Source organism: Suricata suricatta, chromosome 9, assembly GCF_006229205.1.
Source record: "Suricata suricatta isolate VVHF042 chromosome 9, meerkat_22Aug2017_6uvM2_HiC, whole genome shotgun sequence".
Taxonomy (NCBI): Eukaryota; Metazoa; Chordata; class Mammalia; order Carnivora; family Herpestidae; genus Suricata; species Suricata suricatta.
In genome coordinates, this window is record NC_043708.1 from 74,949,446 (window position 1) to 74,975,014 (window position 25,569).

Sequence of the window (25,569 nt, forward strand, 5' to 3'; positions counted from 1 at the left end):
TTGGATCCAAAACCCTGTGGAGCCTTGCTCTGTTTTCAAAAGGACATAATTATAACGTTGTTCAACAAGAAAATCACTTGCTTAGCCACTTTCCTCCTGAAATATCATGGTTTCAAATTAGGAAGGAGTTTAAGAACTATTCCATACTTTTTATTTGTTTGTTGGTTTGCAACCTTGGGAGTCCCCTGGGTGAAATCTGTAACTGGGCCCCATACATGGAGGGCAGGGAGAGACTGAGGAGAGAGGCAGGCCACTCCAGATGGGTAGGTGGTGGGTTTAAGGAGCAAAGGAACTTAGGCATGAGGTTTGTCTTCCATGACCTCAAGACAGGTAGCTCTCCTTGCCTGCCCACCTGAATCTTAAAAGTTTATATAGAGGCTGTAACTGGGTTTAGTCATGTGTACCATTCAGCTGGTCTGAGCAACATATCGCTTTCTCAAGTCTGCATCTTTGAACTAGCTACTAGTGCAAGGACAGTAGGCAGGATGTGTATTCCAAGGATGGGGATGGGGGGAAGGGAAAAAGGAGCCTCTGACTGCCCGCAACCTGCAGTCATATCCTCTAGATGACCTCCAACATTGTTCCTATTTGAAACTGTTCCCAAACACTTTCATCTCTGTTTATGCTTATGCTTGTCTCTGTGAGTATGTAGTATCTAGGCATAGAAATGTGTAGTTTTCATATTCTCCCAGGAGATGTAAACCTTATCAAAACCATTTGCTTTGTGTGTGATTCCTAACAGTCCTGTCCCTGAACAGGGAGGCCACCTCCGTGTGACTGAGGACGGAGCTAAGATGCGGAGGGTGACTCATTAGGAAAAGAGCAGGTGGAAGACTTTGATGTTGAGGCACCTGTTCTCCCCGCTTTACCACAGTGCCACGTCCCCTGTGGCCACGGAACCATCTTCTCCATACTGTGACAGTGAACACAGCTGACATTGTGACCATTTGTGTTTATATCTGCAAGGCATTCAGAAATCATTCATTTATTCAGCAGTATTTATAGAATTCTTATCATGTCTTCATCACTGGGCGAGGTGTAGTGGACACAGCAGTGGACAAAATAGATCAAGGGAAAAATGGTGGTCCCTGTCCTCATGGAACTCACATCTGTTCTTACAGGGGTGACACCCAAAATATAAAGTAATCTATAAGTTCTGTGCTGTAATAGCAGAGCGTATGTATGATGGTGAGAAACAAGGCTGAGAGCAGCAGAGGGACTGCCTGAGTCTGTCCCATGGTTTTATGGAGCACAGAATAGGAATCTAGTATTGGTGTATAATGCACAATGATAATTCTGTGCAGTCCTAAGTAATATATTTTATTAATGTTGCCTAAACCTGAGGAAGTTACCTAATTGATTCCAGTAACATTTCATGGAGAGAGTCGCCTCTTACCCTAGGCCTTGCCCGCTACGCTTTTGGTTTCTCCAGCATTATTCCTGCCAAGAGGCCTCCTTACTCTTCAGGGGGTTGCTTTTTCTCACATTTCAGAAGGACAGTACATGCTTATGTCAGGTGTGAAAGGGGCCTTTCCTACCTGATCCCAACGACACGCAGCACTGGGGAGGGCAGCCGGACAGAGCAGACACTGTCCTCTCTAACTGGGCCGTCCTGTGCCCTGGCGTCTCTTATTGTGAGATCTTCCTGCCCTTGTGCAGTTCCTACCGACATTTGAAATCAGTAGTCTCTTTCCTTTCAGGGAGACGCATCTTTACAAAAGAGAGGTGTGAGATTCCAAAGACTCTCAACACTTTACACTGGCCTTTTGAAGAAAAATATGTAGACAAACCACAAATGGTTGTTTATTTAACACCTAGAGTGCTTATTGGTCTTGTCGTGTGCAGGTCAAATAGCCCATCATTTGAATTCTAATATGTCCAGAAAATTTCCCTGGGGGACCATAAAAAAAGAAAAGAAGGAGGGGATTGGAAGGTAATTTGAAGGGAGATATTCAGTAAAGAAAATATTTCAAATGTAGGCTGTCTTTATTTTAGCTGCAAAACACTGTGGCTCAAATGCATTTTTCGTAGGTTTTTGTTTGTTTTTTTTTTTTTAAAGAAAAGCCAAGATAACTGAGTGTCAGAAAGGTTAAGGGACTTTTCCAGAGTCGTAGTTTGCTTTTTCCTTTCAGTGCCTTTCCATTTAACTGTGGCTGACAGTCCAACTGTTGGTTATGAAGCTGTTACAATTCGCGGCTATTTTCCTAATGTCTGGGGCCGACCCAGCCCGGCAGGTGTGGGGGCGGGGGTGCTGGTGGCGGTGTGTGATGCAGCTGGCGCTTTTTGAAACAGTGTTTGCATGGCGAGCACGCTTTTTAGACAGATTGTCATCTACGGGGTAGTTGGGGTGCTCGACCTGTTGGATTAGTGATCCCCTCCACCACTTCTTCTAGAGCCATCCTTGGGCCACTAGGAAACAACCTTGCCATTGTTTGGGTTTTGTCTCTTCTTTTTAACTTTATGTCAATTTCCTATACCCCGCCTTAAAATTACTGGAATCACTGATCTAACTTCATAGTCCATTAGGTCTACTATTATTTCAGAGAAAGCAGTGGTTTCCTTGCTGTTTTGTTGTACATACAGTTCACAAAAGATTTGTGGTTTAATGTCTTGGCAACTGCATACATAGGCTGGAAGTAAGTGTACCTCCTTGTGCTCTTCTGAGCTCAAACAATCTGTCTGATGTATGTACCCTTAGTTTTATTTATTACAAAACTTGTGGAAAGGTTAAGGTCCCTACTTTGTCTCAAAGACATGTGAACATGCCCCTGTGACTTTAGGATCCTTTGAAGAAGGCATCAATACTCACAGTTATTATTATTCATAATTGTAGAAAGTTAGGGATTGAGAAAGTATAATCTTCCTACCGAGAAGATCACCTAGCTTCATCTGCATTCGTAGGACTGAGTTCCAGAGAGATGAACTAGGTAGCTAGTCGGTACCAGAGCCAGAATGAGGACAAAGGGTCTCCAGCATTCCAGTCCATGTACTTTCCTCCACGATGCTGTGATCCGGTGTGCACTCCTTTGCCCGCTCATTTACAATCATAGACTTCATGGGTTCATCCTGTGAGAGTCATGTGTTCTAAGTCTTTCACTTCACACATGAGCACAGGGAAGCCTAGAGACTCTTAAGTGTGTTGTTGCCCAGACTCCTGGGTTACAGGGGCTTGGAACTGAGACTAGAGGCCAGGTCCTCTGACTCCCAGTCTGAGGCTCTGTCAGGCAACACCCTGCTTCTCCATTGATGGCTGTGCCTTGGCGAGTGTTTTAACTCCGAACCTAAGGACTCCCATGAACTCAGTTGAATAATCCTCTCTTTGAGTTGTATTTTTGAAGAATGCAAGTAGTTCTGCATTAATGATGGCACCTAACACGGGAGGCAGAGGGATGTGGTGCTCTGCCTCCAGTTCCCTTCGTCATTCTGTTGACTCATGGTCTGTCTGTAGGCTCAGCTTTCTTGTGGACAAAGTGAGGGCCCTGAATTAGATGTTCCTGATGGAGAATTTTGTGGTTCTTTCCCAGCTGGGTATGTTCCTTTGTGTTTTGTCCAGTAGAGGGGGGTGTGTGCTCACAGACCAACAGCCCCCTAGGCTCCTCCTCCACGTTGGATTACTGTGGAGACCTACAGAGGGTGTAGTAAAAGAGATGCAAGTCTGGGCAAGACACCATGTGGGAGGAGATGAAGTTGATGGTAGAATTGCTGAGGTGGCTGGGCTCCTTGGAATTAGCAGAGGAAATTGAACGTATTCCTAGAAGACAGATCACGGGGGCCCCAGCAAGTCTTTTTAAGTTAATACCACACCAAGAAGAATGATAGGCTGGGAAGCTGCAGGTTTGACTGTTCCTGTTGCAGTTTTACTCTCTGCTCTTAGATGTGGTGAGTATCCTGGGTGTAGGATAGCATAATGTTGTGCCAGCCCTGGTCTAGGGCTCCTTTTCCAAATGGCATAATGTGGGCTACATTAGGAAGAAAGGTAACAGCTCCTTTTGGCACCCCGCTGCACACAGGTAGCTTCTGCACACATGAAGTCTGTGTGCTGAGGTCTGGGAAAGATCAGCTGACTCATCTTTAGTTAAGGTCATAGATCACAGTGGATCACAATGGAGTCCCAAGAAAAAATGAAATACCTATTTCTTCAGTACAGAGTATGAAAGCACAGAAAGGATATTTTTGTTATAGGCATAGCCAGAGAGGTGGAAACCATAGAATAATTTTGGAGAAGTATGGCTTTATTGAAAATATCCAGCTAGTGATAATTTGGACTCTCAGAATTGAGAGAAGTACATATAGCCAGGAAAGGAAGGAGGGAAAGCAAGAGAGGGAAGGAGGGACAAGTTTTGGAATTAGAGAGTTGGTGGGGGGGAGAGGGGGAAAAAGAAAGGAAGAAAAAGGAAATCCTTGACTTTCTTCTCCTGAAGATGTTATTTCCGGTCCCTTGCCGCACTGGTCTGAATGATTACCCTGGGCTGCACAGGTCATTTCAGGGCAGTTCCTAGGACCTGGATGTTCTTATCTCTGTTCTTTCCTGTAGAGTAGATCTAGGCAGACATGGGAAAGTCTCATTAACAGGCTTCAAATGATCAGTATCTTTCTCCCAGGAATTGAAAGAGCTTTTCTCAAGTCTGTTTAAGTAACAGTTGGAACAACGGCTGGAAGAGTTTCTGTCACTTGAGGCTGGATGACCCCCAGAGGGCATTTATCTAACAAGGGTTGACTGCCTTTCCCCTACTTTTCCAAGCTCTGCCCTGCCCACCCTCATCAGTTTCCTGGTGGCTGCATCTCTGAAGGCTCTTTCTCGAGCTAAGGATTTGGCATTGTGTATCCTGTTCACAATCAGTGAGAAATCATGTAGAATATTCAGTGATGTGATCCCTGCCCCATAGGAGCCATCCTGGATATGCCATTGGTCATGCTGACACACAGTGGATGCATATACTGATGACCAGTTATGATTAGAGACTTTTCAGAACCTATTTCCATCTTCAGCGACATTAACTTAAAGAACACCATGGACATCAATAAAAACAATCACCATCCTCATCCTCTCTTCAATACGACTCTTTGTAATTTGCGGTATACTTGCGTAGACATCTTATTTGATCTTCGCACCAACCACTGTTGCAAATAGTGGAAGAATTACACTGTGGTAGAAAGAACCTGATAATTTCCTCAGACTTCTGGAGTAAAATTTTTTTCTCTGATTAAAAAAATTTATTTGATATATCATGTATGTTTTATATATGTCTTTATGGAAATTTTACATATATATCTCATTATAGAAAAGTTTGGAAGCACATCAATTATTTAAAAAACTAATAAGTAAAAATTGCCCAATCCTACAAGTCTACAGTAACCACTAAAGGGGCACCGGGGTGGCTCAGTCAGTTAAGCGTCTGACTTTAGCTCAGGTCATGATCTTGCAGTTCATGAGTTCGAGCCCCATGTTGGGCTCTGGGCTGACGGGTTGGAGGCCTCTCTTCTCAGCTTGCAGACAGCTGCCCTCTTGTTGCCTCTTCACGTTGTCATCTCTCTGAGCCCTGGTATGTGCCTGGTGTATTTTCATCCCTTTTTATGAGAACACCAACCAAATTGGATTAGGGTCATGCACACGGCCTCACCTAAACTTAATCACGTCTTTCAAGGTCCAATCTGCAAATGCAGTCACATTCTGAGGTAGTGGATAAGGGTAGGTAAGGCTTTAACATAGGAATTTGGGAGGAACATATTTCAGTCCATTACATTACTCTATACATACTTTTATTGTGAAGTATCTGACATGCTCACAGATGAATAAGAAGGTAATATTTACATTCCGCCCTCCTACGTGCTGAGTGAGAGTCCCTTCCTTTCCAGCCAGAGGTCTGAACTGCGGAAGCAGTCCGGTATCTTTCAGAATGTGACAGACTGGGAGTCAGAGCCCTGGGTCCGTATCCTGGCTCTGCCGGTTCCCAACCAGGTGACCGCTCCTGGCGTCAGTCTCCTCGTCTGTAAAATTGGGGTAATAACACCCACCACAGTAGCCTGTTGTGACACTGGATGAGATCATGCATGTGGGGGCGTCTAGCATAATGTGTGTTGTGAAGTAGACATCAGAAAATGCCAGTTTAACCTGTCAGTTGAAATGTTCGTTAGAAATACATGTTTCACTTCAGTGGTGAGGGAGAGCACGGGTACTGACAAAGCCCTAAAATCTCACCACGGCCATTTTTATACACTGCTAGTCCAGCCCCACATTTCTTCCAGCTCTGTTAAGATTAGCATTTTACATAGGGGAAGGGAAGGGAAAATAAGATAAAAACAAAAAGGGAGGAAACCAGAAGAGATTCTTAAATACAGAGAACAAACTGAGGGTTCCTGGAGGGCAGGTGGGTGAGGGGATGGGCTATATGGGGGATGGGCATTAAGGAGGGCACTTGTTGGGATGAGCACTGTGTGTGATATGTAAGTGATGAACCACTAAATTCTACTTCTGAAATCATAATTAAACTATATGTTAACTAACTTGAATTAAAATAAAATTAGGGGTACCTGCATGTCTCAGTTGGTTAAGCATCCGACTTCTGTTCAGGTCATGATCTCTTGGTCTGTGCCGACAGCAGAGTCTGGAGCCTGTGTTGAGTTCTGTCTGTCTGTCTGTCTCTCTGTCTCTGCCCCTCCCTCTCTGGTGCTCTGTCTCTCTTTCAAAAATAAATACACATTAAAAAAAAGATTATCAGTTTACTAATCTTCTTTTGTTTGTTTGGAAAAAAGTATGACAGATTACTTAGATTTAAAGGCATTTATTTATAACCTACAATTTCCAGATTTCACTGAGTGATTTCATGTCTAACTCCAAATTTCTGGCAGCTAATTGCAGTTGGGTTGCCTCATTGCTCTTTTCATTACGAGTTGTGTTACTTGAGCTTTAAAATATGTCTTTACATAAAATATGAAGTCCCCATGTAATGACCACGATAACTTCTGTGAGGCACATTTTATACGTGGACCTTGAAACGTCATAGGAATAAAAACTCCCCTGTTAGGATGTGGAGAGTGTTTTGACTGATGAAAAATGGCAGGCTGTGGCAGCATGGATAGGAGCCGGTGAATCTTTAGATTCACTTCAGAATCCTTCCAGAAGCAGAGCCCTTATTGCTGGTCTTGTCGAAGTAAGTGTCATGGCCAGATATTTGGCTGGTCAGCTTCTCATTGCCTCTCTCTGAGGATGTTAGGAATTATGTTCTTCGGTCATTTACAAATCTGCTTTTCACTCTTTTTCCAGGTCAAATTGTTCGCTTTCTCTGTTTCTCCATTGTGCTTCCGTGAGGCATCTCCCCGGCCTCATCACCATGCTCTCCTCTTCTTTCCTCTCCCTGCCTTATTCCTGATTCTGTTCCAACAAGCCTGCAGCCTACATCTCACGTACTGTCCTTTCTTCCTGTCTCCAGGCCTGCCTCCATGTCTGGGCCTCCTGCCATGACCTGCTTCTCTTTCTCCTCTCCTATTGCTGCCTTTCCCCCTTCTGTCTCCGACTCCTCCTCTAGAAGAAGGAGCAGAGGTGTGAGATCGCTCAGTGGCACAGCACTGTCTGATCCCTGTTACCCTTCTAGGGAGACCTAGGGTGGGGGTCTCACATTTGTTGCACCTACTTCTCCACAGATGCTGCTAGTGGGTGCAGCATCCATGTCGGCAGAAGCATCACTACGGCAACACCTTCCTGAAGTCATCACCTGGGTTTGGGGTCCTCTCGACCTGAGGAGGAAGTTCCACTTCCCCTGGGGAGGGGGACGGGGGGAGATGCGATTTGGACCAAGTAAATGAGAAAGAACTTTGGCTGGAATGGAGCTGAGCTAAAAATATGTTGATTTCAACTTCTATGCTGGTTGAGTTGCTTCAGGACACTTGCACATTTGGCTTCTATTTAAAAAATTTTTGTTTACTGTTTATTTTTGAGAGAGAAAGAGAGACAGAGCACAAGCAGGGGAGGAGGAGAAAGAGAGAGGGAGACACAGAATCAGAAACAGACTTCAGGCTCTGAGCTGTCAGCACAGAGCCCAACGCAGGGCTCAAACTCACATTCCACGAGATCATGGCCTGAGCTGAAGTTGGCCGCTTAACCAACTAAGCCACTCAGGTCCTGCCCCCTGACTTCTTTTTTAAAAGGCTCACTAGTGCTTAAAAAATCTTTATTCCGTGTCATAAAGACAGTTATCCTTGGAGCAATAATGATCTGTGTTTGTTGTTTTGTTTGCAGTTAGATCTGGATTTATTAATTAACTCAACTTATTAGTTCTTTGAGTACATCCCTCAAGGCTGTGGTTAAGTGGATGGTGCATGTGAAGACAGAATCGAGTTGGTTAGAGGGTCTTAGGGTCCGATTTGAACCCAGAGGAACATTAATCATGGCATTACTTAAAATTATTGGATATCTATGGTTGGGTCTGGATGATCCAGCGAACCACTGGATTCATTTTGAGATCGTAATCATGAAGGAAAACAGGTCCAACCTGACCTCCTTTTGTTTGAAGGAAGGTGAGCTGTGAAATCTCCTCCTTGCTCCTTGCAGACAGGACTTTGTCTCCTTTCCTCTTCTCACCCAGCTCCTAATGCTCAATGTGTCTTTTCCGCAGCACGTGGCTTGCAGTTTCCTCATACGCATGCATGTAACCATGCGTGCACCCTCTCTGCAGAGGTCCCTCTTTGTCAGAAAAACCACTTTGCCTTTAATCAAAATGAAGCGTTTATGCCACTTCGCAGTTACACAGCCACAGTTATTTATGGGTATCGGTTTTCCTTCCCAAGTTTCGGAGCCAGAGGAGTCCCTGGGAAGGCACATCCAGAAGAGGTCAGGTTTCATGGCACTGCAAATTGGCGGTTACAGTCATCTGTCTTCCTCCCTTGCTCTGGTGTCTGCTCCAGCCTGCCTGCAGCTTACATTGCTGCTGTTTTGCCCCCTCTTCCTGTCTGCTAAACCGCCTCCATTCTGGGCACGCTGCCAGGGCTTGCTGCTCTCTCTCCTCAGCCTGTTTCCTGCTTCTCTCCTTTCTCTCTCCGACCCACAGCGGGATGAGCACAAGGGGAAGAAGCCCAGCTAAATTTGTAGGACTTTCTCAATGGACTTGGGAGGCTGACATATGATCACATTGGCCACAAATCATATAAATACTCAGCAGATAAGAGATGTAGACTTGGACAGCCTTGGAAAACTATTGGATATCATAGATATTGAGTCTCCATGATCGGTACCCAGCTTCCTTTCCAGCTTCATCTCCTGCTCTGCTTCCCCGCGCACACTCTGTGCCTCAGGGCTCTGCCTTGTTTTGGAGTGCTCTGTGCTGCTCTTTTGGACCTCCTGCCCATGGTGTCCTTCTACTTCCTCTGTGTCCAACCCTTGCCCATCCAGGAGGCTGAACCCCTCATCCTGCCGCCCTTTCAGTGTCACTTCCTTTGGTCACTCTGTCCATGTCTTCCTCCTCTGAAGCTGGGAGAACTCTTTGCCTCTTCCCATGGAGCCTAATCACACACTGTGTCTCTAATGAGGATGGACGTGTCTCGTGACCGGGGATAAACTCCTTTTAGTCAGCAGCTGTGGCAGCTGCGTCTGCAAAAGCGTAACATTTACGCAGTGCTTCATCCTTGGCAAGGTTCTTTCATCTGTGTTATCTTATATGGGTTTTCAGAATCGCACTGTGAGATTATCATTATTTATATTATTATCTTGCATATAGATTTTTAGAAGTCACTGTCTCAGCTTCATGACATATTTCAAAGGAAAGCCCTCCACTATAAATTATTAAAAAGAGATAGGTTTTACAAAGAAATTTGGCATTTTCAATGGGCTATAAATAACCAATCAATCACACTTAGGACATTCAACATTTAGACACTTACTATTAATAAGAAGCTTCCTTGATAAATTCACATGCAGAAAGTCTCAGTCACTTAAACTGTGGAAACTTAAGAAAATTTCATCTTACAAAGTTGAACACTTAATGAGCCCTATTCTTATTTTGTAACTGTAATTTAGATATCCACATTCAAGAAGTGTTTGAACACCAAACACAACTAATTTGTAAACCTCAATATTTTCTTTAAATAATTATTTACATGAAGTATCCTAGTGTCTTGGTATGTATACAATCCAGGAAAAGTCTTTCTTCATTTAGAACTCATTCTTCTGGACTGGATTTTAAAACAAAATTCCTTTCCCAAATGACAAGAGTTAACAATTATTGACAGGTTACTATGTGTCACATGCTTTCTCTGTATTATGTCTAATCCCTTCAAGAGTCTTAGGGAAAAGTTATTTATTGCCTCCATTTTGTAGAAGACAAAAATTAAGCTTAGAGAGGCTAACTTCCTTGAGCTAGGCTCCCATAGCTAATAGTGTTGGATCAGGGATTCAGAATCTGTATTCCACTATATCCCGTAGCCTCCCTGATAAATCTTATTGTATTAGCCTCATGCTATTTTAGAAAGACTGGTGATACAGAGAAACTCAGCCCCTCTAAGTTGTGTCAAAATTCCATGATAGAATAGAATTGGGCTTGAGAAGATGTTTGGTATATTCCAGGCATGTAACCTCATGGAACTGCTTTTGATTTCAAGATAATCAAAGCCTCAGAAGATGAGAGGAGGACATAGTTGCTCTAACATTTACCCTGACAGCAAGCAGGGTTCCCTGATTTGTTTCTCCTCCCAAATTTAAAAAAAAAAATGCTAACCGATAAAAATTAAGCCCACTTTTGCCTCCCACCCCCCCATCTAGAATCGAAGTGCTCTTTTGTGAAGAACATAATGAAAGGGCGAGAAGTGCTTTGAGTGTAGTGTTTGCTTTATGGATATCACTCCCTTCGCTCCAAACTTTGTGGATTAGTTTCTGAAAATGAAAGCACCTGTCTCAGATCAGTCCCCCAGAACACAGATTATTAGGGGAGACAAAAAAGATACTACAAGATTTAGGCAATATTTATATGTGCTGATGGTGAAGACCAAGTGCTTTTCTCAGCCCAGGTTACATATTTGGATCATTTAGGAGCTTTAAAGAAATCCCAGTACTCAGTCCCAGGTGGTGAACCAGTAAGGCCATTGCAACTGACCTCTCCTGCCAAGTGGTAGGGCCATGGGAAGCATTGTTGATGAAGAAGCAAAATGACAAAGGTGGGTGAAATGACCCAGGGGATATACAGGGACACATGGGTGGCTCAGTCGGTTAGGTGCCCAACTTCAGCTCAGGCCATGATCTCACGGTTTGTGAGTTTGAGTCCCATGTTGGGCTCTGTGCTGTCAGCACGTCCACTGCTTTGGATCCTCTGTCCCCTTATCTCTGCCCTTCCCCCACCCCAATAAATAAACATTAAAAAAAATACCCAAAGGAATGTTCAGAGGTATTGTGTACTAGACAAATGCTGTGAGTGGCACAGAGAAGCTTTACCAGCGTAGCAACCTGACTTCCTCCATCTCATTTCTGTGTGTCAGAACTTTTTTACAGTGGGCCCTCAGTGCTTTTTCAAACCACGTGGAATTAATTGTCCCTTTGTCTGGTAATAGTACCCCATTTTTCCTTTGAGTAACCACCTCTCACTTTTTCACTTTATGTGATGAGGATGAGGCTGATCTCCTGGATTTAGAGGTGATCATGTGATCCAGGACTGGACCATGGGATTCACATCACCTGGCTACTGTGACCAGTTCAGAGTTGGTCACATGTCCAAGTTATGCTATGGAGAGTGATCCTGGGTCTTTATCTCTATAAAAAGCTGCGACACTTTCTTAGTAACTCTGAAAATGAAGCTAGTAGGACATAATTCTGAAGCTATTTTGACCACCTTGACTCCACATGGGGAAAGCAGAATCAAATGATGTAGAGATTCCTTGTATGATTTGAGTACCTAGATTCAGCCATGCTGACTTTCTGGTTATATCAGCTAATAAATTTTGTTTACATCAGTGTAGTTGGATTTCTGTCACTTGCAACATAAGGAGTTCTAAATGCAACTCCTCAGTGGGGCCAAAAGGCCAAATAGAGGAAGAAATATGTCCATATTGAGGTAAAAAGTCATAGAAGGGCCATATCTTTCTTGGATATCTAAGTCTGTGTTAAGCACATATTCCATCCAATAACTACCTTTGTTTGGCCAACAACCTTCACCATATCTCCAGCCCACGTGTATTAGATTTAATTTTTCTACTTCTGGGTTAGACTGATTCTAGACCTTATTATTTATCTCTTGAAGACATGTTCATATGTAATATCCTATGATACTACTTTGAGGAACCTTGCCACATACAGTGAGTGTGTCATGTATTCATTCGACAAATGTTGATTAAATCAAATACATATACTGTATAGTGTAAGGAGGCCTTGAATGCCAGGTGAAGGAGTGTTTACCTAATAATAGACCATGAAGAAGCATAGAAGACCTTTGAGCAGAAGGGTGATATGATCCCAGCCATGATTCAGGAAGATTAAACAGGGAATAGAACAAAGGGTGGCAAGACATTAGAAGAAGGAAGGTCAGTTGGTGATGATTGAAACCGAGGAGAACTCAAAGGGGAGCTGGAAAGGAAATGGCAGATATGAAAAACATTGTACAAATAGATCCACAAAGCTTAACCAGCTGACATTGAGAGATAGAGCAGGGTCTTGGTGAGTCCAAAATGTAAGCCTTAGCTGCCAGGCTCTGGAGATGCTCAAACCCATTTAGGCGTGTGAGCACAGAAAGATTATTTATCCTCTCTTCCCCAATCTTTTCACTTTTAAGTGACATTAAGAGTAACTACTTAACAAGGTGGTTCAAGCAATAGCTGTAAAGCGTTTAGTGCAATGTCTAGCACATAGCAAATGCTAAATAAACATAAGTTTCCTTTATTAAGATTACAAAGCCTGTATTATGCCAACTTTCTACCATCCCCACATATAGGAGATAAAATACAAGAAGTTTCTTCTCCTTTCAGATTATGTCGCAAGATGATGGCACCAATCAGGACAAAGACTCTAATTTGCAGCTTTCTAGAGGAGCAGACTTAGAGTGGGACAGGCCAGCACCAGTCAATTCAGCATTTAAAGATTTGACACAGAGTTCACAGTTTCTCTCTCTCACATTGTACATGTCATCAGTGACTATTAGATTCTCATGCTGCTGCGTTATAGAGTGGAACTGTTTAGAAGGTGATGTCAGGATGTATCCTGGCTGTTGATCTTGTTGTGTTTTATACACTCAGGATGCCTAGAAGGCACACAGGAAACTTGCTGTGGGATAGCATTTAAAAAATGAACCTGAAGTGCATAGTCTACAATGGACATGAAATCTATTGTGAACCACCTTACTTTCCCACTATGGCATGTACTATATTATGTATGTATGTATGTATTAAAATGTTTATTTATTTTTGAGAGAGAGACAGAACAAGCAAGGGAGGGGCAGAGAGAGAATCCCAAGCAGACTCTGGCTGCCAGCAGAGAGGTTGATGGGGGGCTGGATTCCATGAACAGCATGATCAGCATGTGAGCTGAAATCAAGAGTTAGACGCTTAACCTACTGAGCCACCTAAGTCCCCTGACAGGTCCTTTTTAGAAGAAAATTGTTAATAAATGACTGGATTCAAAAATAACGTTTCTTCCGGAAGAGCACAGTTACTCATCACTTGAACCTAGAAAACACAACATTTTAAGATAGGAAAGAAATAGGAGCACCTGGGTGGTTCAGTTGGTTGTGCTGCCAACTTCATCTCAGGCCATGATCTCGAGGTTTGTGAGTTTGAGCCCCACGTTTGGCTCTGTGCTGTCAGCTCAGAGCCTGGAGCCTGCTTCAGATTCAGTATCTCCCTCTCTGCCCCTCCCCTGCTCATGCTCTGTCTCTCTCTCTCAAAAATAAATAAACATTAAAAAAAATAAAGTTTAAGAAAGGAAAGAAATAAATAGAATATGATAAGAATGCTTAAAAATAAGGCTTCTCAGCTTATTTGCTTTTCTGGTGAAGATTTGCAAAGTCTTAAATGCCATATGACCAAAAGCATTGTGTACACTTCATTCTGCTGGCAAGACATTTTTTTTTCTGTTTGTTTCTCACTTTAATTAGCTATAAAAGTCTCCAGGAAGGCTTCCCTGCACTCCAGGAGAATTATTATTCATTTGCGGTTTTCTCTGCTGAGGCCCTGATGATACTCTCAGCCCTTTGAAAGCAGGGACTGTATGTTGTTCACATTGTTTGCTTCAGGACATACGTGAAGAAATGAATAAATTGATAGAAAAAACAGTGAGTAAGTTAAGGTGTATCATTTGCTTATTGTGGCTCTAAGTCTCTGGCTTTCTTTTTCTTCTTTAGTTATTTTCTTTTAAATTTTTTAAATGTTTGTTTAGTTTTGAGAGAGAGCATGCGTGAGGGAGGGGCACACAGAGAGGGAGACAGAATCGGAAGGAGCTCCAGGTTCCGGGCAGTCAGCAGAGCTCAATGTGGGCTCAAACTCACAAACTGCGAGATCATGACCTGAGCTGAAGTCGGACACCTAACTGACTGAGCCACCCAGACACCCCTCTTCTTTTGTTTTTAAAGTAGAAAAGCAATGCTTGTCAGCCATGTACTTAATTGGAACGTAAGATAATCAACACAGGATGCCCACGTGGACATAAGGATGACACCAGGGCAAATCTCACCAGAAATGAGAGAAGAAAGCACTGCTTTTGGGCTCTGAATATATACACGGCCCAAGAAACTGTAAATGATAATGCCATTGAATGAATATGACCCTAAATCTCCCAAGTGGTCTGAGGGAGCAGAGGTGCCAAAAAGTCAGTCATTTTGATGCTCAAGCTCAGACATAGGCATCTGATCGAAGTAAAATACTTTTTGTTCCAAAAAATGGAGCCACCACTCTGCCTATTGGTAAAAGGCCAAGGTTTAATTTCTCTGTAGAGAAAGCCTTGAAGAAAGTGGGCTGTTTGTTGTAACCAATAGGTGTTTGTATGCCTTGATTTCTTACATCATCAGGTCTTCTTTCTGGAGGTCCCATGCAGATGTTTTCCAGGTCACATTTGTGGGTCATATGGATAAAGGCAGGCTAGTGTCTTATGCATAAAACCAAAGGCTCTGCCAAGCAGTGATAGGAAGAAAGAGGGGAACTGATTTCCATCCAAAGCCACAGGCTCACAATACAATCAGCAGCTGAGTGCATAGATTAACAAGTTTATTTTCATAAGTAAGAGTCCTAGATCATGTAAAAAAAAATGGGAAGTAGATCCAAAAGGAATATTTTAAAAATATATAAAGCTAAATATATAAGGATATTTATTGCAGTGCATAGGAGAAAAAGAAAAGAAATACCCAAATGTCCAGTGAAAGGAGATTGGGTAAAATAAATTTCTGTATTGGGACGCCTGGGTGGCTCAGTCAGTTAAGCAACCTATTCCAGCTCAGGTCACGATCTTACAGTTTGTGGGTTCGAGCCCTGCGTCGGGCTCTGTGCTGACAGTTCAGAGCCTGGAGCCTGCTTCGGATTGTGTCTCCCTCTCTCTGCCCCTTCCCTGCTCATGCTCCCTCTTTCTCTCAAAAATAAACTTAAAAAAGAATAAATTTGTATGCATCTATCCATAAAAATGGATATATAATCTGTTAGATGAATGCTGTTGATACATATATATATATATGAACCGACAAAGGGCATTAACCAAACAATATTGGAAGAGGAAAAGGCAAACAGAATAAGCTGCAAAATATGGTCTGGTATCACTCCACGTGTGTATTCATACGTCCCCACATGTAACAATGGTAACCTCAGGGGCCATGAGATTTGTTTCGCTTTTGCACTGTACAATTCCATACCATTTGAATTTCTCACAATGAACTTGCATAGGATTACCAAAACCGATAATCTCTTTCCTCCTAGTGCATAGAAAACAGTGCACTGGGAGCCATTCTGTCCGGACAGTGTGAGCACTGTGTGTGGCCTGACCCATGATGGGTAGGTAGCGGTGGTCTTTGGAATGGGTAAGGAGGGGCAGAAAGTGACTGCAGTCAGCACCTCTGCGATCTTCTGCACATGGGCCATAATTTGAGTCCATCAAATCATTTTTATTTGCATTGTTTTTATGCTTTTTAAAGCCTTAGAACAAAAGAACAGATTTTCCCCCAGAGAGGTGAAAACGAATTCTCATTTCAGCATGAAGCTCTTTGTTGGTCAGTTGGATATGTCCTTAGAAAGAGAGGTCAGAGTCCTGAATCAAACTGTGCCTTCAGCCAGCACTGTGACCTCAAATTGAGTCATTTAATCGCTAATCTCTCCGTTTCCCCACCTATTAAAATGGATAGTAATAACCCTTACCATCACATTCTTGAGTGGGGTGTTATGAAGCTTAATAAGACCATGTTAGCAAAATGCTTTGAGCTCTTTAGATGAAAGATGTAATATAAACACAAAGTCTCATTAAGATAATTATACAGTGGTTTTTTTCATAGTCCAAGTTTACATCCGAGGCTCAGTATAGTGACAGAGGTCATTTTATAGGGGCAAGGAAGGAGACTGGCTTTCAAAATCAGGAAATAAAATCCCTAACACATTTTGAAGACAGCTATAATAGAAATCATCAGTTTTTAGAAATGAGGGGACTTGGTTTTGAGAGCTGATTCAACAAATGAAATTTGAAAAATTTTTAAGTCTGTATTTCATTGAAAACGTCTTTTGGGGGGGACCTGGGTTGCTCGGTTGGTTAAGCGTCTGACTTCAGCTCAGGTCATGATCTCCTGGTTCGTGAGTTGGAGTCCAGCGTCCGACTCTGTGCTGACAGCTCAGAGCCTATATCCTGCTTCAGATTCTGTGCCTCCCTCTTTCTCTGCCCCTCCCCCTGTTTTGCTCTGTCTTCTCCTCTCAAAAATAAACATTTTTAAAAGAAAAGAAAATGTCTTTTGAAAAGCAAAGGGATTCCTTTTCCTATTCCCTGAAAGAAGACAATGAAAAGAAGCTCTCAAACAACATTGTTGTATTTTTTTTGAATAAAGTTTTATCTTTAATATGATGGAAAGGTGGTGAAACCTGTCTGGCCCACTGTCCATAGGGAAGGTTGACTCATTAGTGCGAGGCGGAGTCTCTTCCCAGGTGGCACTGTCCCAGCTGGCTCCTAGGATGGAGCGGGGGAAGTACATCCTTCACACAGTCCCTCTTCTCAAGCTGTCCTGAGAGTCCCTCCATCATGTTTGCCGCAGGCTCCCCACCCTTTGGCACCATGGGTGCATGCTACTACTATACCCCAAGACATGGACAGTCGATTTCAGTTCCCAAGGTTTGGAAGTGCCGACACAGGAGGTCAGTAGCCCCAGAGGAAGGTAAGCTTGAAAGCCAAAGTCCATGCTTTTGGTTGCAGGTGGGGAAAGAAGGAAGGTTTCTGTGTAAATTAGGAAAGAGAGCGTAAATCTATTCATATGATCAGAATTGAATGCTTTTAATTGGCTGGTTTTTAAGGGCTGAACTGTGAAAGAATTCTTGGTGAAAAGTCATTTTTTGGCATAAGACAAGTTTGTTCAGGTGTCCTCCAATTGTATCCGCAGACTGCTGATCTCAGATTTTAAAAATCATACCATCTGAATATTACTATGTTCACTCACTTATATTGAAAACAACCTAAGGATTAGTGTGTTTATTCGTTTTTTTGTGTGTGAAGGAAGGCTTAAGGATAATCTTCATTAGAGACATTATTTTTATCATAAGGGCTCTGGAGTAGGAGTATGACTATATTTTCAAAATACAAAGATTTGATACAGCTCTTTGAAGATAGGTTGATGTAATAAAATGCTATATCAATATCAAGAAATATTTAATCTTTATTATTTAGCCAGGATAGGCAAATTGTATTTAATTTTTAGTATGGATATTAAAAAATGCCCTTTGCATTTAATATCTAATATGGACATTACTAGGATGCAAGAGAAAGCAATGGTCTGATTTCCTCTTTCCAACAAGAACTCTCTCTCATTCCTTTAAACAAGTTTTTGCAGTAGGAAGGTAGACACTTTCTAACTTTATATTCAAATTAGATAAATGAACTAGGAAAAATAAGTTATGTAAAATAAATTAATTTCAACCTTAAGGAGGACAGTGACATTTTTTACTCTCCCATTTCTTTCTATTTGCTGATGTTCATTTGAAGCTCTACTCTTCTATTTTCCTGGTTTGTTCTAATCTTTTAGACGGATTTCTTAGTATGCCCTTGAGAACCTCTTTGTTTGGAAAGAAGGTCATCAATGAATCCAAACAGAGTGGATAATAAACTGTGATGAAAGTTATTAATAAAGCAAATGAGAGAATTCCTTAAGTTATAATTGCTCAGTGGGAACTAGTAATTAAAGCAGAAGAAGCTCAAGTTTCCCATGAAAGATATTAGGCAATGAGTCAAATAATTTTAAGTTTGCAAACTATGTTTTGAGATTTAAAAATATTTCTTAAAGAGACACATGCACATATATTCACACTTGCTTGGAATTGATATGATTTCATTTTATGACAAAATCAGTCAGTTTAGAAAAAGTTTGTCCAAATTCACAACACGTTGTGTCATTATTTTGATTTGAGGAAACGGAGATTTTCTTTCTAGGAACATAGAGGAGAGTATTATTTCCCTTCCCTACTATCCATGCCATCACCAATAATCTAGATTAGATAAAGAAGAGGCATTTAAATACAGGGTAAATATGAATTTTATTTCTCATTCAAACACTAACTTGTTATATGACCCTGAGTATATTTTATCACCATTATTTACTATAGTGCTTCTTCCTTTAGGAGTTAAAGTGTGCCCTTTCCATCTCATCAAAATGGTACAAAAATGCTGTTTGCAGTATGGCAACTATCTCTGGTAGATATAGGTGAAGCACATATCAGAAATTAATGGTGTTTACTCACTGGAATCACAGAACATTTATTAACATTAATTTCTTGTTCTCTAGACCTATTAATTTTTTTTAATTTTTTATGTCTTTTATTTATTTTTGAGAGACAGAGAGAGACAGCACGAGCAGGGGAGGGTCAGAGAGAGAGGGAGACACAGAATCTTAAGCAAGCTCCAGGCTCTGAGCTAGCTGTCAGCACAGAGCCTGATGCGGGGCTCGAACCCACGAACTGTGAGATCATGACCTGAGCCAAAGCCGGCCGCTTAACCGACTGAGCTACCCAGGCCCCCCAGGCCTATTAATTTTTATCTCTGAAGTGGATTCAACTAATTATTGAGGTGCAAGGAACGGATAATGAGTTCAATCCATAGTTGAGATTTTCCAACAATTGTCAAGGTTAAATAATCTGAGGGCTGGAGGTCAGAAGCTGTTCAGTAGCATACCCTAGTCACATAAGAATACTCCAAGAAATAAGTGCACCTTGTAAATCTCATGGCCCCTGTGTTTCTCAAAATGCCAGTTATCAAAATGCAGCTATAGTTTCTATGATTCCAGATTTCAAATTGCTTTTTTACATAGAGGCAGGATTTCTGCATTGTCTTCTTTACAGCCGGAAATTACAAATGCTTTTGTTGCTATTGCTAGAATCTGAGGGCGTCTGGCTTCCAGCACTGGCACCTGGATTTGTTTTCCTTCTCTGTCTTTTGGAGTGGGGGTGGGGCAGTGCTTAGACCTGGTGGAGAGGAGTAAGGTGTTTGCCAACACTAAGTGGTTAAAACAGTTTTTCCTGTATTAATCACTCAGAAACTCTACCAGTGAAGACCTATCCCCCTTTGACTACTGGAATATTCCCCAAATTAGATCCTTTATTTTTCTCCTTGCGCTAAATTTACACCTCTCTCTCCATACATAAGTCACTCAGATGCCTGGACCTGAGGCTCACTCTAATTTCAAGTAGAAGATTTCTAACTATTTGCAGGATCATCCATTAGCTCAGCTTACAGGCAGGTCATTGACTTTCGTGCCATCTTTCATTGATTGTGATAGTAGAAGTAATAGCAGGAGTGTCAGTCGTCAAAAGTATTAAGAACCATTTATTGAGTGCTATATAAAGTATCTTAAATATTTCATACCATTTAATCCTCACAAAACTCTTAGGGAATCTCTATTACCTCTATTTTATAGATGAAGAATCTGCTCAAGTGGATGTAGAGTAACCTTGCTGAATCTCCAATGTCCAATTTCCCACCATTGTATATCTTTTGTGAGAACAAAAAAATTCATATCTGGTATTATTTATCTTTGCAGCTTTTAACTATGTTTGGGCCTCAGTATGAATTTTCCTTCTCCAGATGCTTTATCACAGGCTGCTTTGCTGAGAGAAGTTAGCATAGAGTGCCAGAAAGTGAGCAGAAGTAATTTAATTGTGGGAGGTTGAATGCACATCTAGATTTTTCTATGTTTTGTCCTTGGGTGAAACAAGAATTCATGTGAGCCAAGGATACTTGGAAATAGCTACAGGGTTTTTCCAACCAGATGGAAAGAGAAAATTAGGCTTCCTAGTCTATAGATGAACTCCAGGGAAAAAGTTAATCTAGGTCTCCATTTTTTTCCTCTGTAAAATGGGGATTTAAGTGACTAGGGCTAAGGAAGATCACAGATCATTGACCAGAGACATTGCTAAAATTTGGAGTCCCTTTTTTTTTCCTTTCTAAATGGTTAGATCTCTAGTCTTCCTGTATCTGCCTTTAAGGTGAGAGACTACCCTCCCCATCCACCCCAAGAAATTGAACACAGCCCAGAGCCACCTGAGAAACTCAGTGTTACTGTTATTGCAAGCAGGTGTGTGAGAGACTAGTTTCAATGAATAGCAATGCAAATAAGTCTGCTGGTGGAGGGCCATATTGTAACCTGAAGTTAAGGTCTATAAAATCACCAGATCACAAACAGTAAAGAACCAAGCAGCAATGCAGAGAGGGGACTCCTAAGTGGTAATGAAAAACATGGCCAGAAGCATCAATATGGAAGCTGAGGATAAGGGATTCTCAGTGCTGTCCCCAGCTGGATTTCAGGTGCTCTTTGCATTGTAGCTTGTGGGAGAATTATTTGCATTTAAAAGGCGGGGGCGAGGTGCTGAGGGGGGGCTGTCAAGACATCAAGTCTCTCCCAGATCAAAATATTTCTTAAAAAAAAAAATGTTCTTCTGTGATTTGGGGATGAAATCCAGTCTCCTTAGCAAGGCGGCACACATATCCTTAACCACCTGGTCCTTGCCTGTCTCTTCCGTAAGCAGCCCACGATCTAGTCATATTGAAATATGTACCATCTGTTGAGCACACACATTCTTTTATGTGTACGTGTCTCTTCTGATTTGCTGAGCTAGATCATTCTTCTGGTATCAATATTATTTATCCTGAGAAGTATCCTATCCCTGACTGCCAGCCCCAACCAGTCTCCTTGGAACCGCCCTAAGTAGCTCTACCCTTTATTCCCTTACTACCTTCTTCACACATTTACATTCCAAGAAATGTATTTACTTCTTAATTTCCCTATGGGGTGCTGGGCTCCTTAAAGGCAAGGACTTATCTTGGTTGTGTTTGTGTTACATGACTCAGTGCCCAGCACACTGGTGCTTAATCAGTATGTTGATTAAAAGAATAAATGAAGTTTTGATGACCTTGTACATATAACTTGTTAAATCAGTGCACTGATCATGCATTGAATTAAAGACGAACACGGGCCATATACCTTCTCAGCTAAGTTCAGTGACCTGAGCCCTAAACTTTTCAGTGGTTTACCATTAACTACAGAGATGTTTGCATCTTTTCAATCAGACATGGATAGGCGAAGTCAGGGAGAAAAATGAGGTAATTTCCAGAAGCCAAAGATCTTACATTTGTCAGCAAATGTAGGATTTTTTTCTTTTAATTGTAGTACATAATGGGCATTTTGGAGTGTATATTGACTCATTCAAGTGATGAGAAATACAGGCTTTATGGTTGAAGCGAGACATGGTAGCAGCCCTTCCTTTTTATTTACTGGCTGTGCCCAAGAGGGGAGCGTTGTTGATCATATGGCGGGGGGAGGAAATCTTACGTGTTTGGCTCATGAGGCAAGAAAAGACTCACGTTTGCGTGGTGTTCTTGTGGTGTACACAAACAAGTGACTCGGTGACTCTGATGGTCAAACCCACAGTGACGTGTTCCAGGAAAGGAACAGATGTGACAGAGGCGGGCTTCCGGGAATCCAGTGACTGCGCACTACATGTTCAACTCTGTCATGAAACTTTCTTGGCAGACATTCAGATTTTCGTTTCTGTGTATTTATATTTAGGTTCAGGAAGTGAGAGTCCAATTATTTCTTCTTATATCACTGCCCTGAAGTTCCACTCTTTGGAGCATCCTGGGCTGCTTGAATTTTCCCCCTTGGACAAGCAGGGGCTCGCAGGAGTCATGCCCCACACGCCTGGCCTGGGCAGAGGGCACAGAGCCCTCTGTCCTCACTTGCAGAGTGCCCGGATGAAGGCCATCTAGCAGCAGTGGAGTTCAATTGAATCTTGGGTCCGAGCAATTGCAGAGGGAAGCCAGGCTGACCTTCTGAACAAGACTGTAAAGAGCAGGATGGTAGGAAAAAGGTAAGAAACCAGTGTAGGAGGCCATGTACGGAGAGCTGACAAGAGAGGATCTTGACCTGGACTTGGGGAGCTGCACCTGGGCAAGTCCCTGTACTAAGGAGTTGGCAGTTGGCTGTTTATCCGGTTTACCACACTTACAGGTCAATGCGTAAGGAGACTAATCAAAGGGACAGTAGGAGCAGTTTTCAGTCAGGAGTTTATTATTTTCGTTAGATTCTGCTTTGAAATCTGGTTGTACCTAAGGGATGGTCTGGAAGGAATCAGGGCTGGAGGAAGTGACCCGGCATGGGGCTGGCTCCTTCGGTGGGTCACCAAAAATCCCATACCCAGTGGTCAGAGCGATGCAGTAAGTCTGTGCTTGCTTGTAGCGGGTAGTAGTATCCAAGGGGCTCCTGTATAGAATGGGGAGAGTAGGAACAGAATGGAGACAGTGGTACTATTTAAATTGGGGTGTGGGGTGGGGTGTACAGGAAGGCGCCTCAGCGTACTGACTCAGGGTGATTTTTTGGTTTTCTGCAGGAGCCCAGGTATATGACCACGAAAGTTGGGTAAATAAATCACAGAACAAAATCCACTGAAATAGTGTAAAAATCACCCCTGAATATGGAGACTATGGATGACTGTATTTTCTTTAACTTGTAGATATTTTCTAAATCCTCAATATAAGCAAATTCTAACTTGATGAAGAATAAAACAATATTTTTAAACCTGAGAACAGTTTATTAATTCATTTTTTTAAAATTGAAGTAGAGCTGACATATTGTATTACATTAGTTTCACGTGTACAATGTAGTGATTTGACAATTATGAGCATTTCAAAGTGCTTATCATGATAAATTCCCTATGCTCTGCTTTTCATCTCGGTGATTTATTTATTTTCTGACTATAAATGTATACTTATAAAATTTTTTTAATGTTTATTTATTTTTGAAAGAGAGAAAGAGTCAGAGAGAGAGAGAGAGAGAGCATTAAAAGGGAAGGGGCGGAGAGAGAGGGAGACACAGAACTCAAAGCAGTCTCCAAGCTCTGCGCTGTGGGCACAGAGTCCGAAGTGGGGCTCAAACCCACAAGCCACACGATCATGACCTGAGCCCAAGTTGGATGTCAACCAACTGAGCCACCCAGATGTCTCTAGAAATGTGTACTTCTTAATCCCCTTCACCTGTTTTACCCGTCTCCCCATCCCACTTTTCTCTGGGAGCCATATTTGTTCTCTAAATTTATGTCTATTTGTTTTCTCTGTTTTTGTTTTGTTTTTTGTTTTTGTTTGTTCATTTGTTTTCTTTTGTTTTAAATTTTAGTGTTTGTTTACTTTTGGGGGGGGGGTAGAGTGAGCGGGAGACACAGAATCCAAAGAAGGCTCCAGGCTTTGAGCTGTCAGCACAGCTCTTCTTGCCCTCGCTCTATCTCAAAAATAAATAAACGTTAAAAAAACACTTTTAAGTTTCACTGGCTTCAGAGGTTTGCTTAATTTTTATTAACTACTAATTAAAAGCATAAGATGCTTGGATAGTTCAAAGCAACAGATGATTCAGACTTTGTAGTGGCCCTAAGTTATAAAATGCATAGGAGTCCTCATTCTGTTTAGCTCCTGTGGGGACATAGATTGAACCCCATGTCGAGAAGCCAGCTGTCCTTTGGGGAAGCATATGCCAGAAAGCAAGTAATTCATGAACAAATGATCACACAGTACACAGGTCGAGCTTTGGAAATGAGGCATCCAACTTACACCAATACATTTGAAACATAATGTACATACGCCTTGGAGGTATTCAGCATTTTGATTGTACTTTACCTGTAAGGATTTTGCTTCTTCACCCCCTGTACACTCTGAGGCACTGTGAAAAAATAAAGCCATATTCTCTGTTGTCAATGTGAGGTTTCGTTAGCACCTCTCTGCCTTTAACTCATTCCTTGTACATGTGCCCCACTGAGGGCAGCTGTGATGTGGAGGCTAAACCTTTCTGACAGTGTAAGCACAGTAGCTGTGGCCCTCGGGATTTGAATACCTCTCCTCTGAATGCCCTTCATTTTCTGCCAGCTTCAATCATCCCTTCCCAGCAAACCACATTCATGGCATCTGTCTGTATACTCGTATTACATAAGTATTAATTACATATTATGCTGTTCCTTAACTTTTAGGTATGGGCTCTAGAACAAGGACAGTATCTTAAACCTGTATGGATTGAGAAGCCATGACTGTTACCATGTACTTGATCAATACTAGGGTGAAAATACCAGATGTACCAGTGAAACAAGTTAATGAAATGGAGTGGTTGTTTTTCAATTAATTTTTTGGGAGAGAGGGCACAAGCCAGAAAGGGACAGAGAGAAAGGGTGGGGACAGAGGATCCAAAATGGGCTCTGTGCCCACAAATGGACAGCAGCAAGCCAGATGCAGGCCTCAAACTCACCAACCATGAGATCATGACCTGAGCCAAAGTCGGATGCTCAACCACTGGGCCACCCAGCCACCCCATGAACTGGAGTTTTTGTAACCACCTTGTTGCATCTGATATCATCAGAGTGTTTTATTGTGATAGAATTTAAATTAACCCTAGTACCTGAAATTCTTCCCCACAGGTACCCAATGCTCTTTCATTAGGCATCTCCAGGGAACCTTTTCATTTTATTGGATTGCTTTGCTTACTACTGGTTTAATGGAGCAGTAGCAAATTCATTTTTTTTAATTAAGAGGATCATATAAAAAAACTACTATAGAAACCAAAAAGCTGGCAATAAAAATCTTCCATAATCCAGTTCTTTTCATAGAGATATGTGTTTTAAATGACTAAGGTTATTTATTTTTTATATATTTCATACCTACCTAGGATTTTTTTCAAACTTTTTATATTTCTATGTGATCTTTCTACCTACAGCTTTATAATTTTAATGGCTGATTATCTTCTGTCAGGTAGATGAATCTTAATACGAAATCCATTTTTAGACATTTAAATTGTTTTCAAGTTGAAGCTAAAACAAACTACTGTGGTTCATCTTTAATCACATAGCGTTTTGTTTTCATTAAATAATTTCTTTAAATTTGTAGACACACAGGACCTTGGTGGTTCAGTT

The 25,569-nt window shown here is 41.9% G+C and overlaps 1 protein-coding gene across 2 annotated transcripts in view; it reads left to right on the plus strand.

Annotated features, from left to right (window-relative positions):
• FMN1 (formin 1) overlaps nt 1–25,569 on the plus strand; it is a 391,026-nt gene that overhangs the window by 30,946 nt on the left and 334,511 nt on the right. The window contains exon 2 of one of the 2 annotated variants that reach the window (XM_029951579.1): nt 14,064–14,202. The exons of the other annotated variant lie outside the window; for it this stretch is intronic. Coding sequence (XP_029807439.1) covers nt 14,064–14,143 — 80 coding nt within the window. The 3' untranslated portion in view covers nt 14,144–14,202. Of the gene's footprint in view, nt 1–14,063; nt 14,203–25,569 lie in introns of those variants that run through there. 2 annotated transcript variants of the gene reach the window in all.